This window comes from Gobio gobio (assembly GCF_949357685.1).
Source record: "Gobio gobio genome assembly, chromosome: 25".
Taxonomy (NCBI): Eukaryota; Metazoa; Chordata; class Actinopteri; order Cypriniformes; family Gobionidae; genus Gobio; species Gobio gobio.
In genome coordinates, this window is record NC_137121.1 from 10,462,362 (window position 1) to 10,480,746 (window position 18,385).

The window sequence follows — 18,385 nt, forward strand, 5'->3', positions numbered from 1 at the left end:
TTTTTTATTCAATGCCAAAAGAACATGAGGTATTACATACTCATAATATCACATTAACTTTAGCTGTCAGGAAATGAAAAACAAAAAACATAAACAAAACATACAAACAAAAAATTACATAAAGTCCAGTGCTTTCAAAGCATTACATGTTTTCATTGCTTTTTTGTTCTTTGCTTGTTCCAAGAGATTTACATACAATGTAAAGTCATTTACAAAGTGTGAAAAATTTGGTTTACATTGAGCCCACTTTTTTTTATGTATATGATATTTTCCTAATAAAATCAATAACTCTATAATATGTTGTTCTTTGCATTCTAAGTTATCATTCTGAGTATAAAAAAGGACATCAAATACACATATTTCTATCATACAATTCATTTTTCTATTAATAAAGTTTTCTAAATCTTTCCAAAATAATCTTGAGTAAATGCAGTGAAAAAACAGGTGCAAAATAGTTTCTTTTTCCAGTGCACAAAATTCACAGGTATATGAAATTTTTAACTTAAATCTTTCCAAAACGTGCTTAGCGGGATAAATTCTGTGAAGTATTTTGTAAGACACTTCCTTAATTTTATTATTAACACAAAACTTATTTGGCAATTTCCATGCTTTGACCCATGAGATATCACCAAATAAAGATGACCAAAAGAATCTTGCTGCAGGAAAAGACACAGAACAAAGAGCATTTCTTATATCCTTATTGCAACATTTTTGTTTTAAAACATTAATATTACCAATGAAAATGTTACTACAAAGATTGTCTATACTGATTTCTTCTGAATTAGAGTTCTTTAAGAGTAATGTCACACTCTTTGGAATCGCGTCAAGAACAACAGCAAATTCTCTCGGTTTAACTGGTAATTGAAACTTTTGTAGAAATTCAGTGTATGATAACAAATATCCATTGGCATTAAGCAATTGTCTTACTAATATAATCCCTTCATTATACCAAGTATGATAGAATAAAGATTTGTTTTTAAATAGTATGTCTTTGTTATTCCAAATGAAATAATTGTGTGGTGAAAATTTGTGCTTATATACCAATCTCCATGCTAGCAGGGCTTGTCTATGAAAATTGGCCAATTTAACAGGAATTTTGTCAACAGAAAAATTACATTTTAACAAAAAGTCTATGCCACCAAGAGTATTAAAAATATAGTTAGGAAATACATTCCAAAGACTATTTCTATTCTTCAAAAAATCTATTAACCATTTAATTTTGAAAGTGTCATTAAGTGTACTATAATCTAAGACCTCAAGTCCCCCTTGCTCTTTGATGTTACATATGACCTCTTTTTTTAAATAATGTGGCTTTTTTCTCCATATAAAATCATAAAGTAACTTATCTAACTCCTTAATCACTTTAGGAGGCACATCTAATGATAAGGAAGTATATACGGATCTAGATATGCCTTCTGCCTTTGACAATAATACCCTCCCAATTATTGATATATCCCTCATTAACCACAAATTAAATTTCTTTTTTGTTTTCTCAATAATTGGTTCAAAGTTCAACTGACTCCTCTGTTTTTCATTGTTACAAATTATTACACCTAGATATGTTAATTCGTGTTTAACAGGGATGTTTTCTATTTCTTTAGAGGAGCAGTCTTTAAGGGGAAACAATACAGATTTATCACAATTCATTCTAAGGCCTGATACAGCAGTGAATGCCTCAATATAACTAATAATTTTTCGTACCTCAAATTTATTTTTCAAAAAAATCACAGTGTCATCCGCAAACTGGCTAAGTTTAAATTCTACACCTAAAGCTGTGATACCATTATATTGATTTCTCTTTACATGCATTGCCAAAACCTGGGTAACTAATAAAAATAAAAAAGGAGAGAGAGGGCATCCTTGCCTAATGCCACGATGAATATCAAACCTTTGTGATGTACCATAAGCAAGTTTGACAGAACTATTACATCCATTGTACAATGTTTTAACTGCATTTAAAAACACATCTCCAAAACCAAACAATTTAATAACTTTGAAAATAAAAGCATGACTCACTGTGTCAAATGCTTTATAAAAGTCAATAAATAAAATTAAACTATCATCATCTATAAAGTGATTATAATCTATCATATCTAATACTAATCTAATATTATTTCTAATATGACGGCCTTGCATAAAACCAGACTGTTCTAAATCAATAATTTTATCTAAACCATGTTTTATTCTTCTAGCAAAAATCATAGCAAACAACTTGCTATCATTATTGAGCAAACTAATAGGCCTCCAATTTTCAATAATTAACTTGTCCTTGTTAGGTTTAGGAATCAATGTTATAACTCCTTGTTTTAATGTGGCAGGCAATTCACCTTTTTCTATAGCCTCTACAAATACTAATAATAGAAAAGGAGAAAGTTCTTTAGAAAATGTCTTATAAAATTCTCCTGTTAGCCCGTCATTGCCTGGAGATTTATTATTTTTTAGCAAGTTAATGCACTCTCTCAACTCATCAATGTCTATTTCTTTATCGCATACATTCTTAAAGGTCTCATCAATTTTGTTGGTATCACGAAAGCTATTTAAAAATGCATCAACATTGGAAGTAGCCAAAGTGGAAGAATACAAATTACTGAAAAATTGAGCAACAAATTTCGAAATCTCTAAATAATTATCTACTATTTTGTTGTTAATCATTAGTTTTGACACTGAGGCAAAATCACTGTTTCTTTTTTCAAGGCCAAAAAAATATTTTGTATTTTTCTCCCCTTTTTCTAACCATTTAAGTCTTGATCGAATAAATGCTCCTTTTGCTTTCTCCTCATAAATATTATCTAATTCAATATGTAGTAAGTTTAATTTTTTTAATTCAAAATCAGTCATGGCTTCTTTTTCCCTTTTATTAATATTTAATATTTCCTCAATAATTGAATTTTCTTTCATTTTTTTATTTTTTGCTTCCACTTTTCCTTGGTTAATAGATGCCGTTCTAATATTAAACTTCATTAATTCCCAGTACTTTCCATATGATTTTTCTATACTTGCAATTGTCCTATATTTTTCAATAATATTCTTAATTTTTTTCTTTAAGCATTCTTTCTCAAGCAATTTATTGTTTAATTTCCAATAACTGTAAGTTTTCTTGACTGGTTTATCCTGCACCATATTTATTCTTATAAATATTCCTTTATGATCAGTCATTATGCAAGGTTCTATCATTACAGAAGCCGAATGTAACTTGGTAGAGCGGAAACTACCAAAACAACATCATCCAATGTGGGCGGGGTGTAGTGATTGGAGACTCGTTTTGGATTGGTCAGATTGACGTCCATGGTCACATGGTGTAGGGAAGACGTCAAAAGAGCAGCAAATAGACAAAGATCATTTATCTTTTTTTTATTACACAATATGACAATAAACATAAAATACAATTTTAACTGAAGTAAAAAAACAATGTTTTTTAAAAATATAAAAATATGCTACATGACTGAAGTGGCAGCGTGCACAGACATATTATGTTTACTGTATCGACAATAAATGAAAACATTATTTTAATTCAATACACAAAAGCATATTGTTATTCTCGTGTTGTTGTGTATTAGAAATGTTTTCTTATGAAAATGTAACAGGAGCATCGCCGTTATCAGTTGCACTTGCAGCCTCTGGCCAGCAGAGGGAAGCAAACCGCCATTAATCTCTCGTGAACCTTCAGCAGCGCTCCGTTGTTTCAACACAATAAAGCGCTTTTAATGGGGGCTTTTACCGCAATAAAGCGCTTTTACTAAGGCGGAGAGGATGATGATTGAGACGAAGATTGGGATGATGAGGAAGCATCAGGGATCTGGCTAGCAGGGCTGAGAGCGCATGACGGCCGTCCTGCTTCCCGTCGCCGCGCGATGACGTCAGCCGGCTCCGTGCATTGTTTTGACTCGGAATATTTTTCTCTCAAAAATTCCTGAAAAAATCGTCCGAAAAACACATTAAAGACGCGATTTTGCCTCCGATTTCAGCGTCAGAGCAAAAGACAGGTGAGACAGCTGATGTCTGTTGGTTTTTGCGTGATTCTAATACATCTGTTAAATAAATTTTCTGTACCAATCTTACATAAAGTACCGTGGCTGTACTATAGTAAAATCTGATTGTAATGGTACTAAATGATTGATCTATCCATGTACTATAGTACTTAAAATAATTATTACTATTAATATATCAACATGATATGATATCCCAAAACATGGTATTAATGGTACTGAATGGTACATGAAACCATGGTAATTTTAGTAAATTATATATATATATAATGTGTGTGTGTGTGTGTGTGTGTGTGTGTGTGTGTGTGTGTGTGTGTGTGTGTGTGTGTGTGTGTGTGTGTGTGTGTGTGTGTGTGTGTGTGTGTGTGTGTGTATAATGTGTATTTATTTGTGTGTGGTAATAAGATAATGATTTAATAATATTACATATGCATACACATTTTGTTCTTTATATATTTATACTAATAATTTACAATAATAAATAGATTTTTTATATACATATTATATATTAAATATATATATATATATATATATATATATATATATATATATATATATATTAATTTCATTTTAAAATATATTTTATATGTTTGAATATTAGTGAGTACAAGATTGTAAATTGTGTGTGTGTGTGTGTGTGTGTGTGTGTGTGTGTGTGTGTGTGTGTGTGTGTGTGTGTGTGTGTGTGTGTGTGTGTGTGTGTGTGTGTGTGTGTGTGTGTGTGTGTGTGTGTGTGTGTGTGTGTGTGTGTGTGTGTGTGTTAGTGGTAATAAGATCATTATTTAATAATAATACATATGCATACACATTTTGTTCTTTATATATTTATACTACTTTACAATAATAAATAGTTTTTTTATATACATATTATATATAAAATATATGTATATTTATTTTATTTTAAAATATATGTTATATGTATATGTTTGAATATTAGTGAGTACAAGATTGTACACACACATATATATATATATATATATATATATATATATAAAATATAATTTCATAATTGAAAAATTTGTACATGATATTTTGAGTATTATTACAGTAGCTCAGAATTATTTTTAAATGCTGAGTCCAGTCATCTTCTCTTTTTACATCACTGATATATGTGACACTAAAGGTCAGAGGTCATGGAGGAGCAGAGCGGGTCACCGGGGGGCAACACAGACAACAGCAGCCAGCGAAACGGAGAGGAGGTGAGCAGATCATGTGATCCCTGGCCCAGGGCTGTCATTGCACAGGTCGAAGAGCATTAATGAGTCATGGTGGTGTTTTTGGCAGAAACCTCGCAGGAGCAGCTGGACCAAAGGCAGGAGGAGGAAGAAGCCTCTGAAGGACAGCAACGCCCCCAAAGCCCCATTAACAGGATACGTGCGATTCATGAACGAGCGCCGCGAGCAGCTGAGGGCGGAAAGACCAGACGTACCTTTCCCAGAGATCACCAGGATGCTGGGGAACGAGTGGAGCAAACTGCCCCCGGAAGAGAAGCAGGTCAGGACACACACAGCGCAGTAAAACTTAAAGAGAACCTATTATGCCTTTTTACATGTTCAACTTTTTTAGTGTGTGATGTTGCTGTCTGAGCATGAAAAAGGTCTGCAACCTTACAAAGCTCTCCAAAGGGAGTTATTCTCTATATCAGTGCACACTGTTTCTGAACTCCCTGAAACGCCTCCATTATAGTAGTGTAGACAAAACACCTCACAATATTCCTCATTTAAATAATTCCCACCCATATGCAAAAAAAAGGTGGCGAGGTCTGGTTGAGTTATTTCAAAGTGTGTTGAAACTCGCGGTTACAATAAAGGGCGTGACATTTCCCAAACATGCTCGAAGACGTTGACCAATCACAACACACTGGTCCAGCCGACCAATCAGAGCACACTGCGCTTTTCAGGAGGAGGAGCTTCATCATAGGGACAGGAACTAAACGGTTTCTCTTTTAAAGACCCTCTGTGGTGAAAATCCAGTTTTTAATGTTGTTTATGTGGTGTTTTTAATATAATTGAAGACAGACCATGTGCAAATTCATGTCAACACCATTGCTGAGTATTTTCTTCTTAACTGCAGTGAACCAAAGACAGTCTCAAAAACACAGTTTGAAGTGGCTGGTGTTTCTGACATCACAAACTACTGTAACCAATCACGTCGAGGTGTGGGCGGGGCTTTATCGTATCATTAACTATTCTCTGAAGCAGGGGAGTCACGAGAAAACAGGTTATCACTGTATATTTTTCTGTTGATATGAAAAATCATGTACTTTTAGCAATATAGCGGTGGTGGATTATGTATATTATGATGTTACGATGAACTATATGCGTTTCTCCACTGTCGTTCTATGATGTTCAAAGCGTTTCTAATGGCGCTGGGCGAATTAACGCAGTATTTTTTTCAGTTTAACACATTCAAAATATTAAACGCAATTAACGCAGCGACCGTTTTTATATCCATTTTTGCCCAGCGTTACATTATATGATCTCGCTCTTTTTCATGTAATGCTTTTAAACAATCTAAGCGCGACAAGACACGAGAACGCACTGTATGTCAATGTCCTGTTTGTGTTTGTGTGTGTGTGTGTGTGTGTGTGTGTGTGTGTGTGTGTGTGTGTGTGTGTGTGTGTGTGTGTGTGTGTGTGTGTGTGTGTGTGTGTGTGTGTGTCTGTCTGTGTGTGTGCGTCTCAATCCTCTCCCTAGTTCAGTAGTCAGGGCACTGATCAGGGAGTCGGCCACATTCATGCACAGGATATACTGATTCACCCCCTAGGAAGCTAGGGAGCTAATCGAGGGACACCCCTCATAACCCTGACACACACACACACACGTCAGTCTCGTGCACACATCGAGTTCTCTTTCGCTTTTGAACAAACAATAACAACAACACAGAGAATTTTGCCAGTTTTGTCTAGTATTCTCATAATAGGAGTCTTAAATTAGTGAAATAACGTTAAATAATGGGAAAATGAGATGTGTGGGACAGCGTGTCAGATCCGCGTCATGTTCGGCAGCGGATCTTAAAGTGACAGCAGCACTGATGATGTGTTCATCAAAGAACAACGGGAACAGAGAAAATTGTAGCTTTAATGATGATTAATCTATATTTGATTTATTATTTATGCAGTTAAGAAAGATTTGAACTTTATTCCATTTCTGTGTAGACTGTGTCTAACAGGGAAGGCCATGGGTAAATATAATATTTATTATAATAGGTTTATGTAAAATAACAGCATCTGACCTTAAACCCATATTGAACCTGTACATTTACAATAAATGGCAAATGGAATGGAACGAATGTGTAAAAAACAAATTATATGAGGTGAATCCAGTTTTAAATCAAGGAGTTATTAGTTATTATTTTGAAAATAGATATGACCTGGTTGTATAAACGAGATGCCGAATTAGACATTGAAGACTCACTCATTCATATTTATTGAAGGGGGAAGAAAAACCGATGAAGAATTTCACGAGTGTAAAACATATTTTAATAGAATGTCCTTTTTTAAATAATATTAGAGAACGGTTTTATTCAGGAAACACATTAATGGACATTTTTAAAAAGGTGTCTCCTGGAGTAATTTTAGAATTTCCTTCAAATATTAAATTGAAAGATTCTATGTAATTGGTGTTATTATTACTGTTGTTATGGGTATACGTGCCTGATTTTGTACAGTGATTGTTTTTAAGACAAAATTGTTAAATTATTGTAAACAATGTATTGAAGTGATACTGCTGATTGCCATGAAAATAGCCATTGTTGCTGATATGGCATTAAATCATAAATAAATCATAAATAAATATAATGGGTTTATGTAAAGATTGTTTTAAGTTCAATTAAATTAAAAGTTGTTATTTTTTAAAGCCTAATAAATTTTGAAATTGGTAGCTTTCAGTTATACTGTAATGTAACGTCATTAATGTTTCATAGAGACATTAGTTGTTTTTTCAATTCCCAGCACTAGTTTCTAATGATGCTGATTTTTAGAAGGCAGACTGAGAACGGGAACATGGCAACACATTATTAGCTGTTTGATAACGTAGTCAAGCAAAAGGCTAATGATATTAATTACGTTATATGTTTGACCTTGTAAAGAGCGATACCATTGTGCAGCTTTTACTACAGTAACTTGAGTAAAGTTCAGCGAGTGGATCTCTGAGCTTGTGTGAATGGGGGCGTGGCTAATTTGCATATTCATGAATCTGCGTATACTAAATGAAGCAAAGGTGTAGAGTTACATTCAAGCTATTTTAAGACATGAAGAAATGTTTTTCACAAGAAACATTTTTTAAATACGCCATTTTGGTGATCAAAGATGAGTTTTACGGGATAAAATTATTGACTGCAGGGGCACTTTAATCCATTTGAGATTTAATCGATGTCAGATTTTTTGCTATAAATTACGGACATGCTTTCTGAGGAGTAATTCTCATTTTTCTCAGTTTGCTTTATTTCCAGATTCAATCATCGGCTCGTTCTTATGTACTAGAGCACGTACGCACATGCGCACTCTTCAAAAACAGCACTTTGAATCACTTGACAAGCATAAAGGTGTAAATGACATTTGGATATAGCCTATTCTAAATAAAAGATATAGATTGTACTTTATGTCAGCTTGCTCAAGATAAGGATTTATTAAGTCCACATGTCGTGTAAACAAGAAACTGCTTCTAACCACAGCTCGAGAGCTGTCGTTCCAACCACACAAGTTTGCGATGCTGTTTGCGAATGTTTGTTGGAACTATAGTTTCGGGAAACACTGACTCGTTGAACTATGCTGATAACAACAGAACTTGCAACCATAGTTGGCTAACGACACTTTCGAGAAACACACCCCAGCCAGAGCTTTACTGACAGACTGGGAAGAGAGGTGCTGCATCAATGTAAAATATGTGAAAAATAATGTGTTTTTTGAACATCCAAGCATAAAAACCTATTCTAGTTGACCCATACAAGATCAAGACTTTGTAAAAGGGCATAATAAGTCATCTTTAATCAAGACTAAAACCTCTACAGAGACATCTAACATCGCTCTCTGTCTCGTTCTGTCTCAGCGGTATCTGGATGAAGCGGACCGGGATAAAGAGCGCTACATGAGAGAGCTGGAGCAGTATCAGAAGACTGAAGCCTATAAACACTTCAGCAGGAAAGTGCAAGAGAAACAAAAAGGAAAGAGACACCGAGGAGGTACGAAATCCAAAATTAACTTTTGGCAATCCTGCAATCCACATTTGATGTTTACTATAAAGTTATGTGGAGCAGGATTTTGGACCAGTGAGACTTCACAGTGGGTGGCTCTTCCTGGTAAAACAAGAATAGAAACGAAGAGACCAACAAAATGTTGTGCATCACAAATCACTTGTCCAAACTCAAATTCCTCTCTCTCGCTCTGGTTATCAGATGCTGGACGGCAGGCACCTGGTGAATCCCTTCATGAGGTAAAGATATCGACTTATGGAATATGCACACGTATTTCATGTCATGGACAACCTGGGATGTGTTTTTCAGTCATAGTAACTTTTTAATCGAGATAATCAAATATTTTTGTATATTTAATATGCTGTTTTTATGTAATGATTTTTTTATGGGATTACAAGACTGGAAAAGTAATGGCTATAAAATTCTTAACAGTCATGGGAAACTCTTTAGACATCTGATTTTATATGATTTTATTGTTATTCTAAACAATTTTATTTGCTATTTTTAGACTATTGTTTTTATGAAAAGACTAGAAAAGTATATAATATAATACTAAATAATAAAAAATAATACTAAAAAGTTTAAATTTTTAAAGGGATTTTAACGAAATAGCCACAAACTACTAGAAAATGACTGGAAAAGCCAAAGAAAATATTTAAATATTTAAAATATTTAATTAGCTATAATTTTTTATATATTTTTTGCGCTGTAAACCTATTAATCACGATTAATCACATCCAAAATAAAAGTTTGTGTTTATATATGTGTGTGTGTTTGTGTGTGTTTGTGTGTATATTGTATTTAATTATTATGTATATAGAAATACACACGCATGCATGTATATATATATGTATATATTTTTTTATATTTATATATAAAATATTTGTATTTATATACAATATAAATATATATATACACAGTATACCTGTAATTATTTCTTAAATATATACATGTATGTGTGTGTATTCAAATAATAATTAAATACAATACCCACACAGATATAAACACAAACTTTTATTTTGGATGTGATTAATCGTTTGACAGCCCTAATAAAAAAAAAAATAATAATAAAAAAAAAAATATATATATATATATATATGTACATATATATATATATATATATATATATATATATATATATATATATATATATATATATATACACAGTTAACACAAAGTACTGGAAAAGTCATGGAAATTAATAAAATCTTAAACAGTTATGGGAAAAAAAGTTTTTTGATAAAATATTTAATAGACTAAACTCTATAAAATTATCCAAAAATTACAAACAACTTGAAAATAAAAAGGTGTGGAAACCCTTATTTTATAAAATGTGTTAAAAAATGTTTGGTAGCTGGAATATGATTAATTTAGCCAAAATATTTAATAAACAAACTTGCAAAGGGTGGAGGATATGTAGACCATTTTGACAGCCATTGTTATTCTATGGGTGCAGATTTGGTTCTATTTATTATTAATCTGTGACCGTCTGAGCACTCAAACGTTCTGTCTGTCTCTCAGAAGGATCTGGAGATAAAGGATCGCTCTGTGTTTGATATTCCCATCTTCACTGAAGAGTTTCTCAATCACAGTAAAGGTGAGAGAGGAGTGCTGTTGAATGTGTGAGTCTGTCTTTTATCAGTGTAAAGCATGATTCATTTAGCGTGTGTTTGTTATAGCGCGTGAGGCTGAAATGCGGCAGCTGAGAAAGACGAATATGGAACATGAGGAGCGTAACGCAGCGCTGCAGAAGCATGTGGAGGGCATGCGCTCCGCCGTGGAGCGTCTGGAAGGGGACGTGCTGCAGGAACGCACACGAAACAGCCTCCTTCAACAGCACCTGGACACCCTGCGCTCGGCCCTCACACACAGCTTCTCTACCGTACCCCTGCCCGGTGAGACGCTCTCACACACACACACACACACAGAGTTCACTGCAAAAACCTCCAGCCAGCTGGGTTCATTTGAGCAGTCTGATTAATTTTGTTTAAATCAATTCAATGATCATTTGAGCCATGACCATAGAATCCTTGAAAATTCAAGAATTATTTACACGGTAAAAAATTCCCAGGAATTTACAGGATTAATTAAAGAGTATTATTTTACAATAAATTACTGTACTCAGAAATTTACAGAGTAATGAATGTATGCTGGAGTAATGAACTTGGCGTGCTCAGTTGGGGACACTAAATTTTTCAACTAAACATCCAAATAAATCTAAATAATAAACTAAATTAACCATTTAAACTAAATTACTGATCGAATTATTGATCTAAAGACCACACTGTCACTGTATGATAATTGAAATGAACTGATGACATCAGCGTTTTTTCCAGAATGGCTATACAGCTGAATAAAATTATGCTGCATTATTTTCCTGTTTAACACTTTAAAGCTGCTTTGAAACAATCTACATTGTTAAAAGCGCTATATAAATAAAGTTGACTTGACTTGACTATGCTGGATCCTTTTCTTACGAATTACTGTTAATCATCAGCTAAATGATGCTGACATCACAGTATTTTACTGCTCTTGTTTCCCTGTGAATTCACATGATAAATACTGTAATTGTTTTGAAGTCACCATGATGGCGATCAGTGTTCAATTTGCTTGGACCTTGTATATTCATGTTCAAATTTCTGTTCTACCCAAGTCAGTAGTGTGACAAATGAAAAAAATTGTTAAAACAATGAAAAGCTAGAATATAATATAAGATAATTATATTATAAATATAAGATGTCTTTAAATAAGATATAAAGACATCATCTTTCAACACAAGATTTTTTTTCTTCCATCACCTAATGATGCAATACTCGACATACAAAACACAACAATGGACACTCAATAATAAATTATAAAATAATACAAAACAAATAAACACACAAATAATAATAATAAAAAAGATACTTTCTGAACATTACAAAATGCTGCTAAAAGTGAACCAAATATAAGTTCCGCAGCACAGATAAAACGAACAAGAATCAAGAAACTCCACAGCATAATCTATTCATGCCGCACTGCATGCTGGGTACCTTCATAGTACATATGCACTGTAGAATGATATTCCAAGAGTGCAGTTAGACACAAGACAAGTCCTACTGTGGAATTACTGTGAAAGTCTGGCAATTAATAAACTGGAATATACTGTAATTTCACACTAATATTTTGAACAGTGTAGATATAAATACTATGCCTGGAATATTTAAATGCATATCACCTTTCAATATATATATATCTCAATTTTTTTCTAGTAATTTTTCTTTTCAATTCATTGAATGTAAATAAAATACAGAGATCCTGGTTGTGCTTGTTCCCAATATTAATTCATAAAAAAATTATAATAAAATATATTATTTATTTTATTTTTTATATTAATTAATTAATGTGTGTACGTATATGTGTTTTATGTTAGATTAAATATATTAATATAAATATGTATATAAATTATTTAAACAATGTATGTGTATGTACTGTATATTTACTATAATATAATAATAATACAAGTATGTTTTTGAAAGAGGTCTCTTATGCTCACCAAGGCTGCATTTATTTGATCAAAAAGTAAAAACAGCACAGTAAAAACTGTAATATTGTGAAATATTATTATAAATTAACTGTTTTATATTTTAATATACTTTACATTTATTTTTGTAATTTATTCCTGACGTCAAAGCTGAATTTTCAGCGTCATTAGCCTACTCCAGTGTCACATGATCCTACAATGTCACATGATCCTTCAGAAATCATTCTAATATGATGAATTAATGTTCAAAAAATATTTTTTGATTAATAGAAAGCAAAAAAAAATTATCTTTTGTAACATTAATGTCTTCAATGTAACTAAATAAATACATTTCCAATAATGTAAAAAATAATCTGTCAAATATTGCCAACATATAACTTGCTTTTATTCCCGAACAAGCTTATTTGAGTGAAGGCTGTTTCAACTGTGAATCCGATGTTACCGTTATGTGAAAGATAAACTGTTCCCGGCTGACTTTCCCATGTTCCTGCAGGCAGCGGAGAGATGCCCACACTCAATTCCATCGACTCCTACATGAAGAAGCTTCACAGCATCATTCTGTCCAGCCCACAGGAGCACCAGCACCTGATCAGCACCGTCAGGGACGTGGTCAACCGCCTCGACAGGTAGTTGCACGCCACAGTGTTCTCGCTTTTCATGTGAATATGATCCACGTGTGCGATAACGCACTGCTCTGATTCGCCTTCAGGTAATTATGAGGCCACGCCCCCTCATGCAGTAGCCCCTCCTCCTATCCTGCGGCGACCACCATTTTGTGTCAAGCAATTATTCAGTTGTTTCCTATTTATTTTTTTACAATGCTGTTTTTACAATCTGCTAATTTTTATTTTTTTATTTAGCGGTTCACGTTTGCCATACATCGCTGCGCGTTATTAAAATGTAAAAAAAAACATTCTTTTAGAAAGGTTGTGATTTCGTCTGCATGTATACATGTTATTTTGATTTTAAGCTGAATTTTATACTTGTAATTTCTTTGATATTATGTAAGAAAGTGCGATGTTGTGTTCCTGTGCAGAGAGGCAGGTTCATCTGTAGCTGGTGTCTTTGTGCTGGAGTTACTGAATTCCCTGTATGTTCTTGACATTTTGAAGAATTCAATAAAGCAAATGTATGAAGACATTGATGAGTGTCTGATTCTCTCCTCCGGGTTATTTGCTAGACGGTTGCTATTAATTAATTTGATTTTGTTCCTTCTGGGATGGAGCGCTAGAGACAGCAGTGTGATAGTTCTCAGGACAGACGGTTAGCTGAACTGCAATGCTTCAGAAGGCTGCTACTGAACAGCTGTAACCCAGTTGGGCTTAAGCAGGTGTGAATTAATTAAAGGTTTTTATATTAAGAAACCCAGTGCCTCTGGTGGAAAAACTGCGATTCTGGTGTTTTTATTTAATGGAAGAGTGCGAGAGGGGTGTAAAAAAAAAGAGAAAAACACTTTAATTTAAGGTGACATTACATGTTACTACATGTACTATAGTACTAACAGTAAATTATGCATAATTACAAGTAACTAACACTAAACCAAACCCTAACTGTAGCTCTATAGTAAGTACATGTAGTTAATTATTATTACTCAGTACTTATTTATGTAATTACAATGTAACTACGTCACAAAAAGTGTAACCAAAAGTCAAAATCAATTTTGGACAGTTTTAAAAGGATAGTACTCCTGTTGTTCTCCTGTGACAAATTAATAAATTTGTCACAATATCACTTCTATGATCACAAAACAGTCGCCAAATATAGAACCTTGAGTCTCAGACCTTTCCGACAAAATGTGATTTGTCAAGATTAGGACAAACTTGTTACATTTTGTAATATGAAACACCGCCGGCTAAAAGATTTTAAAGTTTCCATGGTAACGCAATGTCAGATTTCAAAATGGTTTTCACAGGATGATTTTTTAGTTTTTAAGCTTTCGAATGATACCTAATTTATGATGATAAAAATAAAAGTGCCAAGCATCCCGCTAGCGGGACGGAGACATAAGGGTTTAAGGTTTTTTTATTTTGTTTCAAGTAGTTTTAGTTTCAGTTAACTGTAATAACCTTGATTTTAGTGTCCAAATAATATTTGAGCCCAATATAGAGAAGAGTTTGGCTCCAGCTGCACAGGACTCTGGGACATGTGTAATTTCCTTTCTGTTGTCATGTCCATTTCCTGTCAGACAGCAGGACTTCCTGTCATCTGTCAGGAATGGAGTGTACGGCACAGGAGGGTCAGATGACCGAACTTCCTTTTAAACCCCATGGCCTTCACTGTGTAAAAAGGGCGGTAAAATGTATTTAAGCGATAGTGCACTCTGGCGTTGTTTACTCAACCTTGCGTTGTTCAAAACTCACACTTTCTTCTGTGGACCGCAAATGACATTTTGAAGACATTTTTACATCCCTGATTGTGAATGGCTCATTCTTTCAACTGAATCGTGTCAGTGAATCAACTATTCACAAAACCAGATTGAATGACTCATTTGTGAATCAAACTAATCGGGTTCTCAAGTTCAACTCACTGACTCAGTGATTATCATTAATAAAATGAAGTCAGTTTCCAAAAACGCTATCATGTGACTTCCGAAGACTTTGAATATAGTTGTAAGGACTACTTTTATGGTGCTCTATTTAAAGATCCAATCCCCTTTCATTGAAATTGCATGGAAAAAGAAAACTATGAATGTATCTTTTTTAAATGGTCTTTTGTGTTCCACAGGAGAAAGAAAATAATCAGAGTTTGGAACAACATGACATTAAAAGGTAGGGTAGGATATTTTCAGAGGCTTTGAAAGCATGACGCTGCATTCACACGGGCATCTGCGTTTGTTACGAACTGCTCTGAGACAGAAGGGTTGAGAATCCACTCGCAGCTTTATTTGAGGGCAATCCAGAGGCGTAATCCAAAGTACAGGCAATGGTCATACACAGACAGGCAGTCCCAACAAAGAAACGAACAAACAAAACAGGCAGGGCCCAGAGGCAAGAGAATAATCCAGGGAACAGGGCAAGAAATCCAAAACAAGAAAACCAGGAGACAAGAAAACAGGAGAATGCTCGGAATTGCAGCGTAACACTAAACAAGACTTCGCGGTGAGTAAATGAATGACCAAGGTTTAAATAGACAGGAAATAACAGGATGGTGAGACACAGGTGAAATGCAATCAGTAAATGAAGTACAGGTGAATGTGATCAGTGATAAGTGATGATGAGTCCGGGCAGTGAGTTATGGGAAATGTAGTAGGTGAGTGAATATAGTCTTATGTGTGGAGTGCCCTCTGGTGGCTCTCAAGGGCACTCCAGCTGGTGATCGTTACATAGCCCCCCCTCTAAGGAGCGGATTCCAGACGCTCCTAAAACTGTCACGGAGGGAGGAGGAGCAGAGGCGGACCCGGGGGCGGGATGGAGGGCCAGGCCCGTGGAGTGGATGACGACCTGGAGACTGCGGCAAGCTGGGAGGCCACGGCGGATCAGGCTGTGCAGGCGACCAGGGCGGATCAGGCTGTGCAGGCGACCAGGGCGGAGACGACCCTTCAGGCGGCCAGGGAGGAGACCATGGCACAGGAACAGACACCGGCTCAGAAACAGGAACAGACACCGGCTCGGGAACAGGAACAGACACCGTGTCAGGAACAGACACCGGCTCGGGAACAGATACCGGCTCCGTGAAGACCATCTTGTCCTGAGACACAGGCGTGGAGTCGGCCATCTTGTCCTGAGACACAGGCGTGGAGTCGGCCATCTTGTCCTGAGACACAGGCGTGGAGTCGGCCATCTTGTCCGAAGACACAGGCTCGGCGGAAGTGACGTGAAGCTCTGTCTCTGGATCGGCGGAAGTGACGTGAAGCTCTGTCTCTGGATCGGCGGAAGTGACGTGAAGCTCTGTCTCTGGATCGGCGGAAGTGACGTGAAGCTCTGTCTCTGGATCGGCGGAAGTGACGTGAAGCTCTGTCTCTGGATCGGCGGAAGTGACGTGAAGCTCTGTCTCTGGATCGGCGGAAGTGACGTGAAGCTCTGTCTCTGGATCGGCGGAAGTGACGTGAAGCTCTGTCTCTGGATCGGCGGAAGTGACGTGAAGCTCTGTCTCTGGATCGGCGGAAGTGACGTGAAGCTCTGTCTCTGGATCGGCGGAAGTGACGTGAAGCTCTGTCTCTGGATCGGCGGAAGTGACGTGAAGCTCTGTCTCTGGATCGGCGGAAGTGACGTGAAGCTCTGTCTCTGGATCGGCGGAAGTGACGTGAAGCTCTGTCTCTGGATCGGCGGAAGTGACGTGAAGCTCTGTCTCTGGATCGGCGGAAGTGACGTGAAGCTCTGTCTCTGGATCGGCGGAAGTGACTTGAAGCTCTGTCTCTGGATCGGCAGAAGTGACGTGAAGCTCTGTCTCTGGATCGGCAGAAGTGACGTGAAGCTCTGTCTCTGGATCGGCAGAAGTGACGTGAAGCTCTGTCTCTGGATCGGCAGAAGTGACGTGAAGCTCTGTCTCTGGATCGGCAGAAGTGACGTGAAGCTCTGTCTCTGGATCGGCAGAAGTGACGTGAAGCTCTGTCTCTGGATCGGCAGAAGTGACGTGAAGCTCTGTCTCTGGATCGGCAGAAGTGACGTGAAGCTCTGTCTCTGGATCGGCAGAAGTGACGTGAAGCTCTGTCTCTGGATCGGCAGAAGTGACGTGAAGCTCTGTCTCTGGATCGGCAGAAGTGACGTGAAGCTCTGTCTCTGGATCGGCAGAAGTGACGTGAAGCTCTGTCTCTGGATCGGCAGAAGTGACGTGAAGCTCTGTCTCTGGATCGGCAGAAGTGACGTGAAGCTCTGTCTCTGGGCTTGACAGGACCAGCGGTGAAGATGGCTTTGAGCTGGACAGGACCAGCGATGACGAGGGCTCTGAGCTGGACAGGACCAGCGATGAAGAGGGCTCTGAGCTGGACAGGACCAGCGATGAAGAGGGCTCTGAGCTGGACAGGACCAGCGATGAAGAGGGCTCTGAGCTGGACAGGACCAGCGATGAAGAGGGCTCTGAGCTGGACAGGACCAGCGATGAAGAGGGCTCTGAGCTGGACAGGACCAGCGATGACGAGGGCTCTGAGCTGGACAGGACCAGCGATGACGAGGGCTCTGAGCTGGACAGGACCAGCGATGAAGAGGGCTCTGAGCTGGACAGGACCAGCGATGACGAGGGCTCTGAGCTGGACAGGACCAGCGATGAAGACTCTAGCTTGGCGGGCATGACGCATACTGCCTTGGCTTCGGCAGATTTGGCGTGAAGTGCGGGCTCGGCTGGACTGGCGTGAATTGCAGGCCCGACTGGACTGGTGGCCATGTCGTCCGAAGACACATGCATAGCAGATGCAGTGGGTATGTCACTATCCTTCTCCATTATACCCACTGTAAAAGCAGAACCGCTCAGTTGCAATGCAATGTCAATGTACTTTTTTAGAGAGCAATTAGGATCATGCAAAGGCATGATAGAACTGAGTGGCTCAGATAGTCCTCCTCTGAAAAATATCATGAGGCATACCTCGTCCATTGAAGTCAAATGGGCCAGCTCAATGAAGTCCTCTACATAGTCCTCGATGGGGCGATCTCCCTGACGGAGACGCATTAACTGTGCTGCTGGATTCATAGTGGCGAAGTCTTCTGTTACGAACTGCTCTGAGACAGAAGGGTTGAGAATCCACTCGCAG

The 18,385-nt window shown here is 36.9% G+C and overlaps 1 protein-coding gene across 4 annotated transcripts; it reads left to right on the forward strand.

Moving 5' to 3' along the window:
• Positions 1-3,626: 3,626 nt before the first annotated feature.
• hmg20a (high mobility group 20A) lies at positions 3,627-13,844 on the forward strand. Of its 4 annotated transcripts, none has more exons than XM_079809246.1 (9): positions 3,627-3,983; positions 5,110-5,185; positions 5,271-5,480; positions 9,035-9,167; positions 9,381-9,418; positions 10,701-10,776; positions 10,859-11,074; positions 13,196-13,328; positions 13,412-13,844. In XM_079809246.1, the coding sequence occupies exons 2-9, from the start codon at positions 5,120-5,122 to the stop codon at positions 13,413-13,415; spliced, it is 876 nt and encodes a 291-aa protein (XP_079665372.1). In that variant the 5' UTR covers positions 3,627-3,983; positions 5,110-5,119; the 3' UTR covers positions 13,416-13,844. The 4 variants fall into 4 exon arrangements, with proteins under 4 accessions (XP_079665372.1, XP_079665375.1, XP_079665373.1 ...); XM_079809249.1 differs by having other exon boundaries at positions 3,825-3,983; positions 10,704-10,776; positions 13,412-13,841; XM_079809247.1 differs by having other exon boundaries at positions 3,825-3,983; positions 13,196-13,467.
• Positions 13,845-18,385: the final 4,541 nt, after the last annotated feature.